Below are 13,336 nucleotides of genomic sequence, written 5' to 3' on the forward strand. Positions count from 1 at the left end.
AGGCCACCCTCCAGTGGTCTCTTGAGCCCAACCCTGAGCATTTAGGACTTCCTTGAGTGTCTGGGAGTTTTCCTCAGGCCCAGATGCAGACACAAGATGTCCTCCCACTTCCCTCTCCCTGAGAGTTTCCACTGGCAGAGACCTGCCATCTCTCCATCCCCCTAAAACAGCTGCCAGGGCTGCTTCCAGCCCACACCAGAGCTGTGGGGTAAAGGGAACCTATTTCCCAGAAACCTCCACGTCCCTAAAAGCTCCTACTGTGCTGCTGAAAACCCCCATCCTCACTTACGTCAGAGGCAGCCAGGCCCCAATCCCGCTTCTGCTGCCACCCCTCGCCCTCGGATTTTTTTGCCCCCGCATTTCTGCCTAAAAGCCTTTTCTCTCTGTGAATGGCTTTCAACTGCTTTTCTTAGCAACTCCTCACAGCGGGGTGGGAGGTCTAGTTGCAAGCCAGAGCTGCGTGGAACTGTGGCAGGCAGAGGATGTGGAAAGGGCCACCGTGGGCCTGGCTCTTGCCAGCCCCCAGCGGCCTGTATGAGGAAGAGCAGCATTGGTCACAAGGCTGATTAGGATGGCAGCCACAGGGGAGGGCTGAGTCATTCCACTGGGGTCCCTGGGCAGCCCAGGGCTCTGTCTCTTTCCCAGGGCTTCCTCTCCCCTCTACCCAGGGTGCTCTTCTTGACCTGATGCTCTGTCCTGCTCTAGTCCTAAGATGGGGCTTCTGGCCTAACCGCAAGGTATGAGGAGGTGCCTCACTTGATCTGTCCAGGGGTGACAGCTGGCACCCGCCCTGGTGCTTCTTCTGCGGCCCTCACACAGGTGACCCAGAGGTCTCCTGATCTTTTCACAGTCAGAGAGGAGCCACAGCTTGGTGGCCCTGCATCCTTAGTGACTAGAGGCCTCAAGTTTGGGCTGTGGAGGGGCCTCCATTCAGGAACCACCCTGGGGGAACCCCAGCCCTTGTGGCTATCTCTGAGTGTGTGTATGTGTGAGTGTGCACGTGTGTGTGAGTGTGTGCACACAGCACCTTCTATCTCAGCCTTTTGATTTTTCTCTGCCCCCATCCCTCTAAGCCTCTACCCCACTCTGGCACTCTGGCTTCCTTTTTAGCTCCAGATGCTCTTTGCTCCTGACTTTGGGTCACCCTCTTATGTCATAAGTGAAGAACTGAAGCCCAGAGAGAAAGAGAGATTGTCTAGCTCAAGGACACACAAGTCATTGGCAGAGTGAGAATACAAGCCAGGCCTCCTGACTCCCAGACTATCTCCTTCATTCTATGCCCCATCACCCATCAGTCTCTTTGTGCTCTCTCCTCCCCCCGGGGACTTTCAGGGGCCCTTCTCTCTGCAGCTAGGGGACAGACAACGCCCTTCTCTCAGCACGGTGTTCTAGAAGAACTCAGTCATGTAGCTCAGTGTACTCCCGATTCCTCATAGGCCCCAGACAGTGAAGGTAGGGCCTATGGGAACGTAACCTCCTGCCCATTTATTCCGAGCGTCTCACTTCATGATGGTGGAAAAGTCCCCTCCTGTTCTCTCTCATCTTCCCCCAAGTGATGGAGGCCCGATGGTCTCATAGCCATTAAAAATACTGGGGTCCTTCAAGCTCCCAGGACTGGGTCAGTTTTATGAAACACCCTCCCAGAAGCCCCACGTAGCAGGGCAGCCTCAGACACATCCCAAGTCCTCGGGGTTGTAAACAGGAAATTTGTCCTCTCTAACCAGGCCGATGGTTTCAAGGACTGCAGACACCTCGTTGTCCCTGCTGGACCCTCCAAAGGTCACTCTGGCCCAGGGGCTTTAGAGGGGCAGCAAGCCCTGGTTGAGGCTGTGGTCTGGGAGAGGAAGAGGATGGCGAGGGCTGCCCCTGCCCTGCCTCCACCCCCCTCCTCTGTGTAACATACGCACCCTTACTGAGGGGCAGTCCTCTCCCACCCCATCCCAAATCATAAAAGTGGTCTCTGGGGCCCACTCCAGCTGATTCCTCTGGGCATAGGTGGTGGGACCTGGGAGGCTGGGAATCTTTCACAGGCAGAAGACGTTTAAGAAGATTCGGGTGGGAGTGCAAGTTTCAGTCTGCCACTGGGATGCCGGTGAAGGTCTGCTTGGGCAGAGGGGTCCAGGAGGGGATTCCTTCCCCTTCTCTAGGCAGCAGGGTCTCAGCCATGGTGGCAGCGAGCATCATTTCGGTCACTTCCACAGGCCAGTGCCTAGCACAGGGTCAGCCGACAGGAAAGCTCAGGTAAGGCCTATTGAATGAGTAGGGGGTCCCTCTTTCCCCTAGAAGAAGAGCCAGGAGCATCTCCTGGCTCTCCCCAGCAGATAGAGCTTCGTAAGGATCACGTCTTGGTTATTTTTCCCCTCAGTGCCCAGTACCGTGCCTGGCGCACAGCGGGCATCAGTCAGTTCACGTTGAATGAATAGGGTTTTCACTTTTCATTAGAGAAAGGGTCCCAGAAGCTCCCCCTTGGACACAGAAGGCAGAGACCCCTTGGTAGCCATTTCTGAATCCCCAGGGCCTAGAGCAGTGTCAGGCAAGCCGCAGGCGCTCAATGACTGCTGACTGAAAAGGGGAGTGGTCCCAAGCGCTGGGCTCCCCTCTGCCCGCATTCTTACCTGTAAGACACCTGCTTTCGTAGGTGCATCTGGCAGAACCGCTCCTCCACCGGGGGTCCAGCGGCCATGCCCCGGGGCGCCTCGAGCCACTGCTGCTGCGAGACCTCGGCCTCCGCCCCCCGCCGGCAGCGTCGCCTCACCACCTCCTCCTCGGCTGCGCGGCAGCCGCCGCCAGGCCCGTCCCCGCGGGGCCCTCCGCCGCCCGGCCCCTCGGCCATCCTGCGGCCGCCCTCTTCCCGCGGTTCCTGCGGCCTTTCGGGGTTCCCTGCTCAAGTTCAGTCTCCCTTCCTCCTGGGCCCGGGAACGCGAGGCGGAGAGGGAGGGAAGCGCCGGGTCCCGCACGCCCCTCCCGACGCCGGGGCTCAGACGACGGGAGCGGCAGCTGCTGGGCGCTGCGCCTCGGAAAGGCCGGCGGGGGTCTTCCCGGGCCCCTCGGGAGGGGGTCTTGGAGGGTGTCGGGGTGCTGCGTGGTGAGCGCTGGGGCGGCCCCCGGACGGCTGGAGCCGGAGACTGAGCGGAGCCCGAGCCCGGGCGGTGAGCGCGCGCCTGCAGCCACGGCCGCTGCCGCGCACCGGAGTGTCACCTTAGAGACACCCGCCAGCCCGCGGGGTCCGGTGCGGAGGGCGCCGCCCGGCCCAGCCAGCCCGGCTCGGGCACTGGAGGAGCGAGCCCGGCCCAGCCGGCGGCGGGCACGAACCCAGCCCTGGGCGCCCGCCAAAGCCCACCCCTGCGCCCCCTCCCCTGTACCCTGCAGCTCGGCAGCGGCCAATCACCGCCCCGCCCGTCACTCAGAGGCTGTGATATACCCACCTTGTCCCGCGCTTTCCGGCTTCGGCATTCGCCGCTGCGGCGGGCAGGTGGGGTGGCGGGGGCGGTGACACGAGCTGGCTTTAACCCCGTCGGCGCCACGGGACTTTACAGACCCAATTCGATTTGGGGAAGGGGCACAGGAAGGGGAACATTCTCTCGGACGCCTGGAATGTGGGGATGGACCCGATTGCCGGTAACACTGCCTCTAGGACTAGAGCTCTTCTCAACCCATCCAGGAGAGGGACCCAGCTCGGGGTGGGTGTGGGATGGAGACCTTCCCGACCCTGGAGCCTGGCAGCCTCCTCAAGGCCCAGCTGCCTCTTGTGACCTGCCCCGCTGAGGCTCCTGGGCCAGGGTCTCCCAGGAGTTTGAATCAGTCTCCTGGGTCGGGAGAGGGGGGGACCCAACTCCGGAAGGAAAGACTAGAGGTCTCCTTGGGGTCCATCTTCTTCCCCCTGGAAATCCCATGGTTCCTCCTTGCATCCTCTCCTCTTGTCATTGGGGTGTTCTTCACCTGAGCCTTACATCTGGATGATGGTGGGACCCTGGTTAGCTTCTCAGGTCTAATGCCTCCTATCTACTACCCCAGACTCATCTTTCTGAAGTCAACCTTTGACCACAGCATTTACTCTCCCTCTGTAGTATTTAGTGGTTCCCCCTTGCCTATACTTCAGCCTGGCATTCGAGGTCTGCCTTGATCTTCCCACATCCTATCCTCCAATTCCATCCATTTCCTTCCACTCATCTGTGCTCCTTATTCTGGGAATTGGCATCAGGGCTGTACAGCATTGTTCATCTGAAATCTCCTTCTGTTGCTGTACTTCAAATTCTGAGGAGCCACTAAAATGCCTCCTCTTCCAGGAAGTCTCCCTGGATGGCTCCAGCTGAAAGGCACTCTTCTTCCTCCCAGATCCCATTGTCCTCTGCACCCAGTGTCTAGTCTAGTCTGTCTTATCTTTTCCCACTGACGGTGAGCCCAGGAAGGTGGGAGGAACCAGACTCTCAGAGGTAGAGAATGGATTACAGAGGAGGGAGAGCTGTACTGCTCAAGACTCCTCCAATTCTCGCCAGCCCTACAGTGGCTGTCCTGCTCTGTGCTTTTGCTCACGTTGTTCCCATTGCCTGGAGTATGTCCCCTTCTCTGAAATCCTGTCCATCCATCAAGGCCATTCTCAGGTGCCACATCTCCCATGAACCCCTCCTGGCACTCCACTACAGATGCTGTCTCCCTCCTTCAGCCCCATAACTATTTCCTGGGCCCCTCTCTGGGCATTCCCCTTCACCCTCTAACAATAACTAACATCTCATTTGACTCTTACCACAAGCCTGGGTGGTAGATATTTATCACTTCCTCCATGTTACAGATGAGGGCCCTGAGATGTCATTCAAGTGATTTATTTGCTCAAGATAGCTCAGGTGAGGTGAGTGAGTGGTGAGCCAGGATTTAAATCTAGGTCTTTTGGCCCCAGAACTCATGCCCTTCCCCACTCCCCCAGTGCTGCCTGCCACACAGTAACAGCCTCACATTTGCCCGTTTCCTTCATCTGTAAACTCCCCAAAGGCAGATGTCTCAGCTCTGCCTCCCCACCTCTCTCCTGGTCCAGCGATCCCATCTTGGATGAATGGTATAAATGGAATTGCATTAAACAGCTTGGTCGGGCTTCCCTGGTGGCGCAGTGGTTGAGAGTCCGCCTGCCGATGCAGGGGATCCGGGTTCGTGCCCCGGTCCGGGAAGATCCCACATGCCACGGAGCGGCTGGGCCCGTGAGCCACGGCTGCTGAGCCTGCGCATCCAGAGCCTGTGCTCCGCAACGGGAGAGGCCACAACAGTGAGAGGCCCGCGTACCACAAAAAAACAAAAACAAAAACAGCTTGGCCACAGGGAAGTTTCCTCCCTAAAGCCAAGTTCTAAAGAAGCTCTGTTGCTGGAGAGGGTGGGCTGGGGCACTTGGGAGTTCCTCCTTCCCCACATCTTCGTCCCTGAGATTGCCTTTAGGATTGCTCATTTTCCAAACACCCAGGCCTCCTATACCAAGAATTATGGTAGTTCTAGCTGGATTTGACATTCCCTCACAGCTGCTTAGCTGCTGGGTTGCCGGTTGGTTTCTTGTTCAGCTCTTTCCTGCAGAGCTCTCCCCGCTCAGTCCTTTTTAAAGTGAAGCTTCTCCACTCTGTCCTCACACCTTGCCCACTTAGGACCAGCTGCTGACTGCATTATTTTTTAGCTGTGGCTCTGCCCTCTTCCCAAGAATCCAAGGGAAAAATGAAAGCCCTCCTCGCTCCCACCCCGACCCGCTTGACCACCTTCTGCAGCCTCTCCCAGCTGCAACTCTCTCCATGGAACGACTGCAGCCATCGCCTCTGCACTCAGAAAATAATAGCTAATGCCTTTTGAGTGTTTACTGCATAACTGACCTTGTGCTAAGGCCTTCATGTGCAAGCTTTCATTTACCCCTCACAGCAACTTTAGGAGGATGGGTACTATTCTTCAGATGAGGATGCTGAGACTTCGAGAGGTTCGGTAATTTGCCAAGGTCGCATACAGAAGTGCAGCATGGACATCAGACCCATGCTCTTAACTGTCACTCCAATGACAGAGAGACTCGGGCTCCTTTGGAGGTGAATTCCCAGCCTGTCTCCTCCATCCCAGTGCCCCAGTGGGCACCTGTTACCCACATCAGATAGGTGCCCCATTTGGCCAGATGGCTTCTGGGGTGGTCCACCCTCTGGAATTGGAGCCTGGCCCTGGCTCATCCCAGCTCCAGGCATCGCCCACAGCTGCTCTCCCTGCTGCTACAGCTTTGGTTTCCAGGTGTAATAAAGGGTTTGTTGTGGCAATCTGAGCAGGATGACTGGCCCTGTGAAAGCCATCACACGTGTTTGCGGCAAGGCCAGCTGCCAGGGCTGACAGTAGAGTGCGGAGACTGCAGCTCCATCACTGGGGCCATACTGGGGATGTGCCCCCTTAGCAGCAGTGACACAGCGCTGAGGAGGCGGGATGTCAACAGGTGGCTCGTGCGAGGGGATTAACCCTGCCTCCTAACACAGGTGGGGAAGACTGCCTGGGATGGACAGGCATAGAGTGGTGACTGCAGATGACCATGCTTTGACCAACTTGCCAAACCCTGGGCTCCAGGACACCCCACTGTGCTTGGATCTTGTGCAAGAATAAGAAGCTTGGCTGTGGGGAAGGAGGGAGGAAGGCGTGCTGGGATGAGAGCTGGAGAGCTGGAGGGGCAACATAAACTCTGAAGCCAAACAGACCTGTCTTCAAATACCCACTTTGCCACTTACTAGATGCATGACCTTGGTCAAGTCATTTCACCTCTCTGAACCCCACATTCTTCATCTATAAAAATACTCACCCTTTAAGATTATTTTGATTCCTAATTGGGACATGTAAAGTTCTCAGTCCAATGCTTGGTGGGTGGTCACAAATCAATAATGGGAAGATGCTAGATTTCAAGCCCTTTGCTATCAGGAGCTGGGTCTTGTTTGTGCTCCAAGGTCAGCATGGTGCCATGTACATAAGGGGTACTCTGTAAATATTTGGTTTTTAAAAATTTTAATTTTTGGCTGTGTTGGATTTTCGTTGCTGCGTGCTGGCTTTCTCTAGTTGTGGCGAGTAGGGGCTACTCTTCGTTGTGGTGCATGGGCTTATCATTGCGGTGGCTTTTCTTGTTGCATGAGCTCTAGGTGTGCGGGCTTCAGTAATTGCGGCACATGGGCTTAGTATTTGTGGTACCCGGGCTTCAGTAGTTGTGGCTCATAGGCTCTAGAGCGCAGGCTCGGTAGTTGTGGCACACGGGCTTAGCTGCTCCGCGGCATGTGGGATCTTCTGGGACCAGGGGTCGAACCCGTGCCCCCTGTATTGACAGGCAGATTCTTAACCACTGTGCCACCAGGGAAGTCCCAGTAAATATCCGTTGAAGGATGGGGCTTTGTCTCCTACTCCTCCGAGTGACTATTTCAAACTCTCCCCCTTCTCCCCAGTGCAACTCCCATGCCCACCCTCTCCATTGCCCCATCCCCAAACTTCACAGCCTTATGGGGGCTCCCTCAGTTTCCTGTCTCTCCATGTTCTGCACTCACAGCGTGCCCTCCATTTCTGTCTAGGCTTCTCCAGTCCTAAGTGGATCTCTTGGGACTTCCCTGCTGGTCCAGTGGTAAAGAATCTGCCTTGCAATGCAGGGGATGCGGGTTTGATCCCTGGTCAGGGAACTAAGATCCCACATGCCGCGGGACAACTAAGCCCACACACCACAACTACTGAGCTCCCGTGCCTCAGCTGGAGCCCGCGTGCCGCAAACTACAGAGCCCACACGCTCTGGAGCCTGAGCGCCACACCTACAGAGCCCACGCACCCTGGAGCCCGCGCACACCACAGCTAGAGAAGAGAAAATCCGCATGCGGCAACTAGAGAGAAGCCTGCGTGCCGCAACAAAAGATCCCGCATGCCTCAACGAAGATCCCATGTGCCGCAACTAAGACCAGGCGCAGCCATAAATAAATAAATAAAATTAAAAATAAATCAATCTTTAAAAAAGTAATAAAGTATTTCTTTAAAAAAAAAAGTGGGGCTTCCCTGGTGGCGCAGCGGTTGAGAGTCCGCCTGCCAATGCAGGGCACACGGGTTCGTGCCCCGGTCCGGGAAGATCCCACATGCCGCGGAGCGGCTGGGCCCGTGAGCCATGGCCGCTGAGCCTGCGCGTCCGGAGCCTGTGCTCCGCAGCGGGAGAGGCCACAGCAGTGAGAGGCCCGCGTACTGCAAAAAAAAAAAAAAAAAAGTGGATCCTTCCACCTGCTCCCTGGATCCCTTCCCCTCCCCCACCCACCCGCATCATCCATCATCTTCCCTCTCTATTCGGTCTTTGTCTTCTAGAAATAACCATGGTCAACTCTCCCCCATCTAAAAGAGCAGCCCCAAACGCTCTTGATCTCACCTACATCCCCCCTCTAGTTGCCACCCTCTTGACAAGTGTTCACTACATCTCCCATCTACCGCAGTCTTCACATCCGACCCACCTGTCCTCACTTCCACCCGGTTCTTCCCTACACAGCTCCAGCCACAGTCACTGGTGACCTCCTCATTACCAAAGCAAATAGACACGCTGTCTTCTCATCTTTTCCAGCCGCTCAGATAGCATCTGACACTTGTGAGCACCGTTCCTGGAAGCTCTCTCCATCAGTTTCTGGGGCACTCACCTCTCCTGGTTTTTCTCCCCTCTCCGACCATTCCTTTTCAGCCTTCTTGTTCATTCCTCTTCCTCTACTGTCTCTTAATGTCCAACTTCCCCGGAGTCCTTCCCTAAATCTCTCTTCACTTTATGCAGACCCAAGACTTTAACATACCACTTGGATGCTGACAATTTTCTAATCTGCCTGGGATCCCTTTCTGCCAAGCCCTAGACTTGCATGCTAATGTGAACATTCTACAGGCAGCTCAAATGCAAGATACAATAAAACGAATTCTTTTTCTCTCCAAACATGCTCTTCCTCCTGCATTCCCTGTCTCAGCGAAAGGTCTCATCCACCACCACCGTGGCCTCCAAGTCAGACACCTAAATGTCATGCCGGGCTCCACCCTCCCTCTTGCACTCCACAGCCAATTTGATGTCAAAGCCTGTTGATAATTCCTTCTAATTATCTCTGGAATCTGTCTCATCTTCGCTATACCCCCTGCAGAGCCCCAGGACAGACAAATCTGATTATCTCACGCTCCGGCTTAAAAATATTCAGCGGCTCTCTATCACCTTCAGGATAAAATGTTCTTTCTTTAGATCCCTTCAAGGGCCCTAGTTTCTATCAGGGCCGGGATGAGGGTGAAGCAAGTTGGGGCTCCTAGGGTGCCAGATTTAAGGAGGTACTCACTCTCAGGGCTGTACAAGTGCCTCTTTAAATTTTGCACGCTAATCACCCCCTTGCCTCACCCCGGTCCTGGCCCTGCTTTTCATGGCTCTGTGTCTGCACCTGACATTCTCTCCACCCCAAACACCCTAACCCCTTCTGTACCTCGCCAACTCCTACCCATCCTTTAAGACTCAGTCCAAGTTGCCCTCCCTGACCCACAGAATCTGAATTACATGACATTCTTCTGCATCTCCTTAGCTTCCTGTACACCCCTCCATCACATTGGCTCTGATGACTGGTTTACTCCCCAGCCTCCTCCACAAGCCTGGGAGACCTTTGAAGGCAGTTTGTTGAATGACTAATAGAGAGAATGGATGAATCAATCAGGAAAGGGGGTGTGCTAAAAGTTATTTTAATAATAATCATAGCTTTGGCCCAGAGCCCAGACTTTAATGGCTTTGCTGCAAAGGCCTGCGTATTCTAGCAGTTAAAACTGATGCCCAGCAGCAGGCAATGAGGTCCCCATCAAGTGGTCAAGATGAGGCTGTGGGAGGAGGATAGCGGTAGGGCTTGAAGGCCAACTCTTTTTTTTTTTTTTTTAGATTTTTTTTTGATGTGGACCATTTTAAAGTCTTTACTGAATTTGTTACAATACTGCTTCTGTTTTATGTTTTGTTTTTTTGGCCGCAAGGCATGTGGGGTCCTAGCTCCCCAACCAGGGATCGAACCCGCACCCCCTGCATTGGAAGGCAAAGTCTTAACCACTGGACTGCCAGGGAAGTCCCTTGAAGGCCAATTCTGAGGCTCCATAGTTCGGTCTGGTCTTGTCCATCTTTTCCTCTGGTGGGCGGCTGGCCCAGGTGTCATCCCACCACCAGGCCCCTTCTTCCGAGTATGAAAGTATCATGCCTGCATGATAAAGTCCAAATGCCAGAGCAAGGCATTCAAGGCCCTTCTGGATCTGGGCCCTGATCACTATCCAGCCTCAGTTCTCAGCATCTTTGCCCTTTACCTTCTGGCTGTTCTGAAACTGTTCTTGAAGTTTTCCTGCTCTCTCTCCCACCTTTGAGGCCTTAGCCCAGGCTGTTTCTTTCTGGAATGCCCCTTTCTCTCTCCTGCCTACTTCCAACAGTCCTTCATGTCACCTCTTCCAGGAAGCCCTTACTGCTTGTCTGGGTGAGGCACCCTCCTCAGTGCTTAGAATAGCACCCCTAGCTTGGCCCTTAGCTCACTGTATTGATACTGCCTCTAAATGCACAGCTAATCTTTCTCAGAGCCAGTATACGTTGGGCCCTGTTCTAAACACCTTATATGATTTACCTCATTGAATCCCTACAACAGCCTCATGTACTGAATCTCAGTTATATCCTCTTTTTACAAACGGAGAAGTGGAGGCTCAGAGAGGTTCAGGTTACGTAGTGTCTTAGTTTCCTACACTGCATAACGAATTACTACAAACATGGCTTAAAACAACACATGTATGGGCTTCCCGGGTGGCGCAGTGGTTGAGAGTCCGCCTGCTGGTGCAGGGGACACGGGTTCGTGTCCCGGTCCGGGAAGATCTCACATGCCTCAGAGCGGCCAGGCCCGTGAGCCATGGCCGCTGAACCTGCGCGTCCGGAGCCTGTGCTCCGCAACGGGAGAAGCGAGAGCACGGAGAGGCCCACGTACCGCAAAAAAAAAACAAACAACACATGTATGATCTCAGTGTCCATGGCTCACATCTGGGTACAGCTCAGCTGGGTCCTGTGCTCAGGCTCTCACCAGGTGGCAGTCCAGGTGTTGGCTGGGCTGGGGTCTCATCTGGAGCTGAGGCCCTCTTCCAAGCTGCTCAGGTTGTTGGCAGAATCCGATGCCTTGCCACCATAGCATGAGGCCTTCAGCGCCTAGAGGCCGCCCTCTCCATGTGGTTCACACAATATGGCTGTTTGCTTCTTCAAGGCCAGCAGGAGACTATCTCTTCAGGAAGGGCTCAGTCCCTCTTTTAATGGCTCTCACCTGATTAGGTCAGGCCCACCCAGGATAACCTCCTTTTTAATTAACTCAGAATCAACTGATCTGGGACCTTACTTACACCACAAAATCCCTTTACTTTTTCCATGAAAGGTCACCTAATTACGGGAGTGACAGCCCCTCACATTCACAGGTCCGCTCAAGACCTTAGGGGAAGGGATGAAACAGGGTGTGTATGCCAGGGGGCAGGAACCTTGGAGTCATGCTGGAATCCTGCCCACTGCACATAGCTAGCAAGTGGCAGCTCCAGTAGCCAAACGCAGCTCTTCTGACTCTGAAGTCTGCGCGTTATTTTTATTTATTTATTTATTTTTGTGGTACACAGGCCTCTCACTGCTGTGGCTTCTCCCGTTGCAGAGCACAGGCCCAGTGGCCATGGCTCACGGGCCCAGCTGCTCCGCGGCATGTGGGATCTTCCCAGACCGGGGCACGAACCCACGTCCCCTGCATCGGCAGGCGGACTCTCAACCACTGCGCCACCAGGGAAGCCCCGCGAAGTCTGTGCTTTTTTTTTTTTTTTTTTTTTTTCCGGTATGTGGGCCTCTCACTGTTGTGGCCTCTCCCATTGCGGAGCACAGGCTCCGGACGCACAGGCCCAGCGGCCATGGCTCACGGGCCCAGCCGCTCCGCGGCATGCGGGATCTTCCCAGACCAGGGCACGAACCCATGTCCCCTGCATCGGCAGGCGGACCCTCAACCACTGCGCCACCAGGGAAGCCCAAAGTCTGTGCTTTTAATCCAGCCGAAGCAAAGGATACGAGAACCAAGAAATTGGCAGGTCTTAGGAGGACCAACCTGAGTACGGCGTGTACAGTGCCTGGTGCCGCTCCTGGCCACCCTAGGTGCTCGTTATGGCAGTTGCCACCCCCTAAGGTCCATCTTGGTGGCTTATACGCTTTTCTGCTTCCATACTCAGCAATCGTAGGTGCTTGGAGGAGCCTTGGGGTGGGGAAATTGCTGCAGAATTCTTTGACCATCTAGTTTGAACTCTGTGCCTGGCTGGAAGAGGGAACTCAACGCACATGCTTTCTCAAACCGCTCACCCCCAATCACCTCCGGTCAGAATATAAAATAAACTCACCCTTCTTACTCCCTCATCCTTCAGTCCCACCCCCCACCCCCAGCCCAACCATGAAGAAAGGCACAAAGTCAGGAATTGATGCTGCATCTTTTTTTTTTTTTACTTATGCCTTCTTAAAGCATGTGCTGAGCTGATGGGTGAAGCAGTTTGGCAATTAAAAAGGCCCAGCGGCTTGGGCAGCGGCAGGGGGAGGCCAGGTGAGGGGTGGGGGGGGACCCTCTTTCCTGGGCCAGGGAGCAGCAAAGCCCGCACTAACTTCATAAAATATAAAACAAGGGAGGGGTGCAGGTCGGAGGGAGACTTGTAAAATACAATATCTTAGGGATTGGCAATAATAAAAAATAAGGTTCATTATTTACAAACAATTTCTGTTCTTGGTCTCTGTACAGTGGGGGGAGGGGTGGGGGGGTGTCAGTCTGTTGACGTGTGTGTGTGTTTGTGTGTTTGTGTGTGTGTGGCGGGGCTGGGGCAGGGAGGCAGTGGTCCTGTTGGTCGTTATGAGAAAGGTAACCCAGTGAGTGGTTTATCTGAGAAGGACGGATGGCTGTGGAGTGGTGGTGAGAACAGAGCGGTTGGCCTAAGGGGACAGTCCAAATGTGCGGGGAGAGGAGAGGCCCCAAGTCAAGATCTGGGGCAAAGGTGGGCTGGGGGGAAGACGGACCCCAGGGGGCAGGGGTACTAGCCGGATCCGGGTTAGTGAGCAAGACAACCCCTCTTCTGAGTGCCAGAGGGTACGTCCTGTGTCCTGGGTCTTGGCACGGCTTAGGAGAGTTTGATGGTGGTGTTGGGGCCCAGATCCCTAGAGAGAGAAGAGAAGTCAGGGGTGACTCTGCAGGGAGGACCCTCTCGCCCCTCTGCAAGCTGGATCTGGACACGGGAGGGATGGGGCCTTGGGAGGGTGTGGCTGAGGACACGGGGACCGGGGGCAGGCAGAGGGCGGGGGGAGCCTGGGACCCCAGGAAGGGAA

The 13,336-nt window shown here is 55.1% G+C and overlaps 1 protein-coding gene across 2 annotated transcripts in view; it reads right to left on the reverse strand.

The window, feature by feature from the left end:
• Positions 1-12,444: 12,444 nt before the first annotated feature.
• Positions 12,445-13,336, reverse strand: part of CREB3L1 (cAMP responsive element binding protein 3 like 1) — a 35,301-nt gene continuing 34,409 nt past the window's right edge. The window contains exon 12 of one of the 2 annotated variants that reach the window (XM_060103775.1): positions 12,445-13,168. In XM_060103775.1, coding sequence (XP_059959758.1) covers positions 12,947-13,168 — 222 coding nt within the window. In that variant the 3' untranslated portion in view covers positions 12,445-12,946. The remainder of the gene's footprint in view (positions 13,169-13,336) is intronic. The other variant, XM_060103776.1, reaches the window with a different exon arrangement.

This window comes from Mesoplodon densirostris, chromosome 7 (assembly GCF_025265405.1).
Source record: "Mesoplodon densirostris isolate mMesDen1 chromosome 7, mMesDen1 primary haplotype, whole genome shotgun sequence".
Taxonomy (NCBI): Eukaryota; Metazoa; Chordata; class Mammalia; order Artiodactyla; family Ziphiidae; genus Mesoplodon; species Mesoplodon densirostris.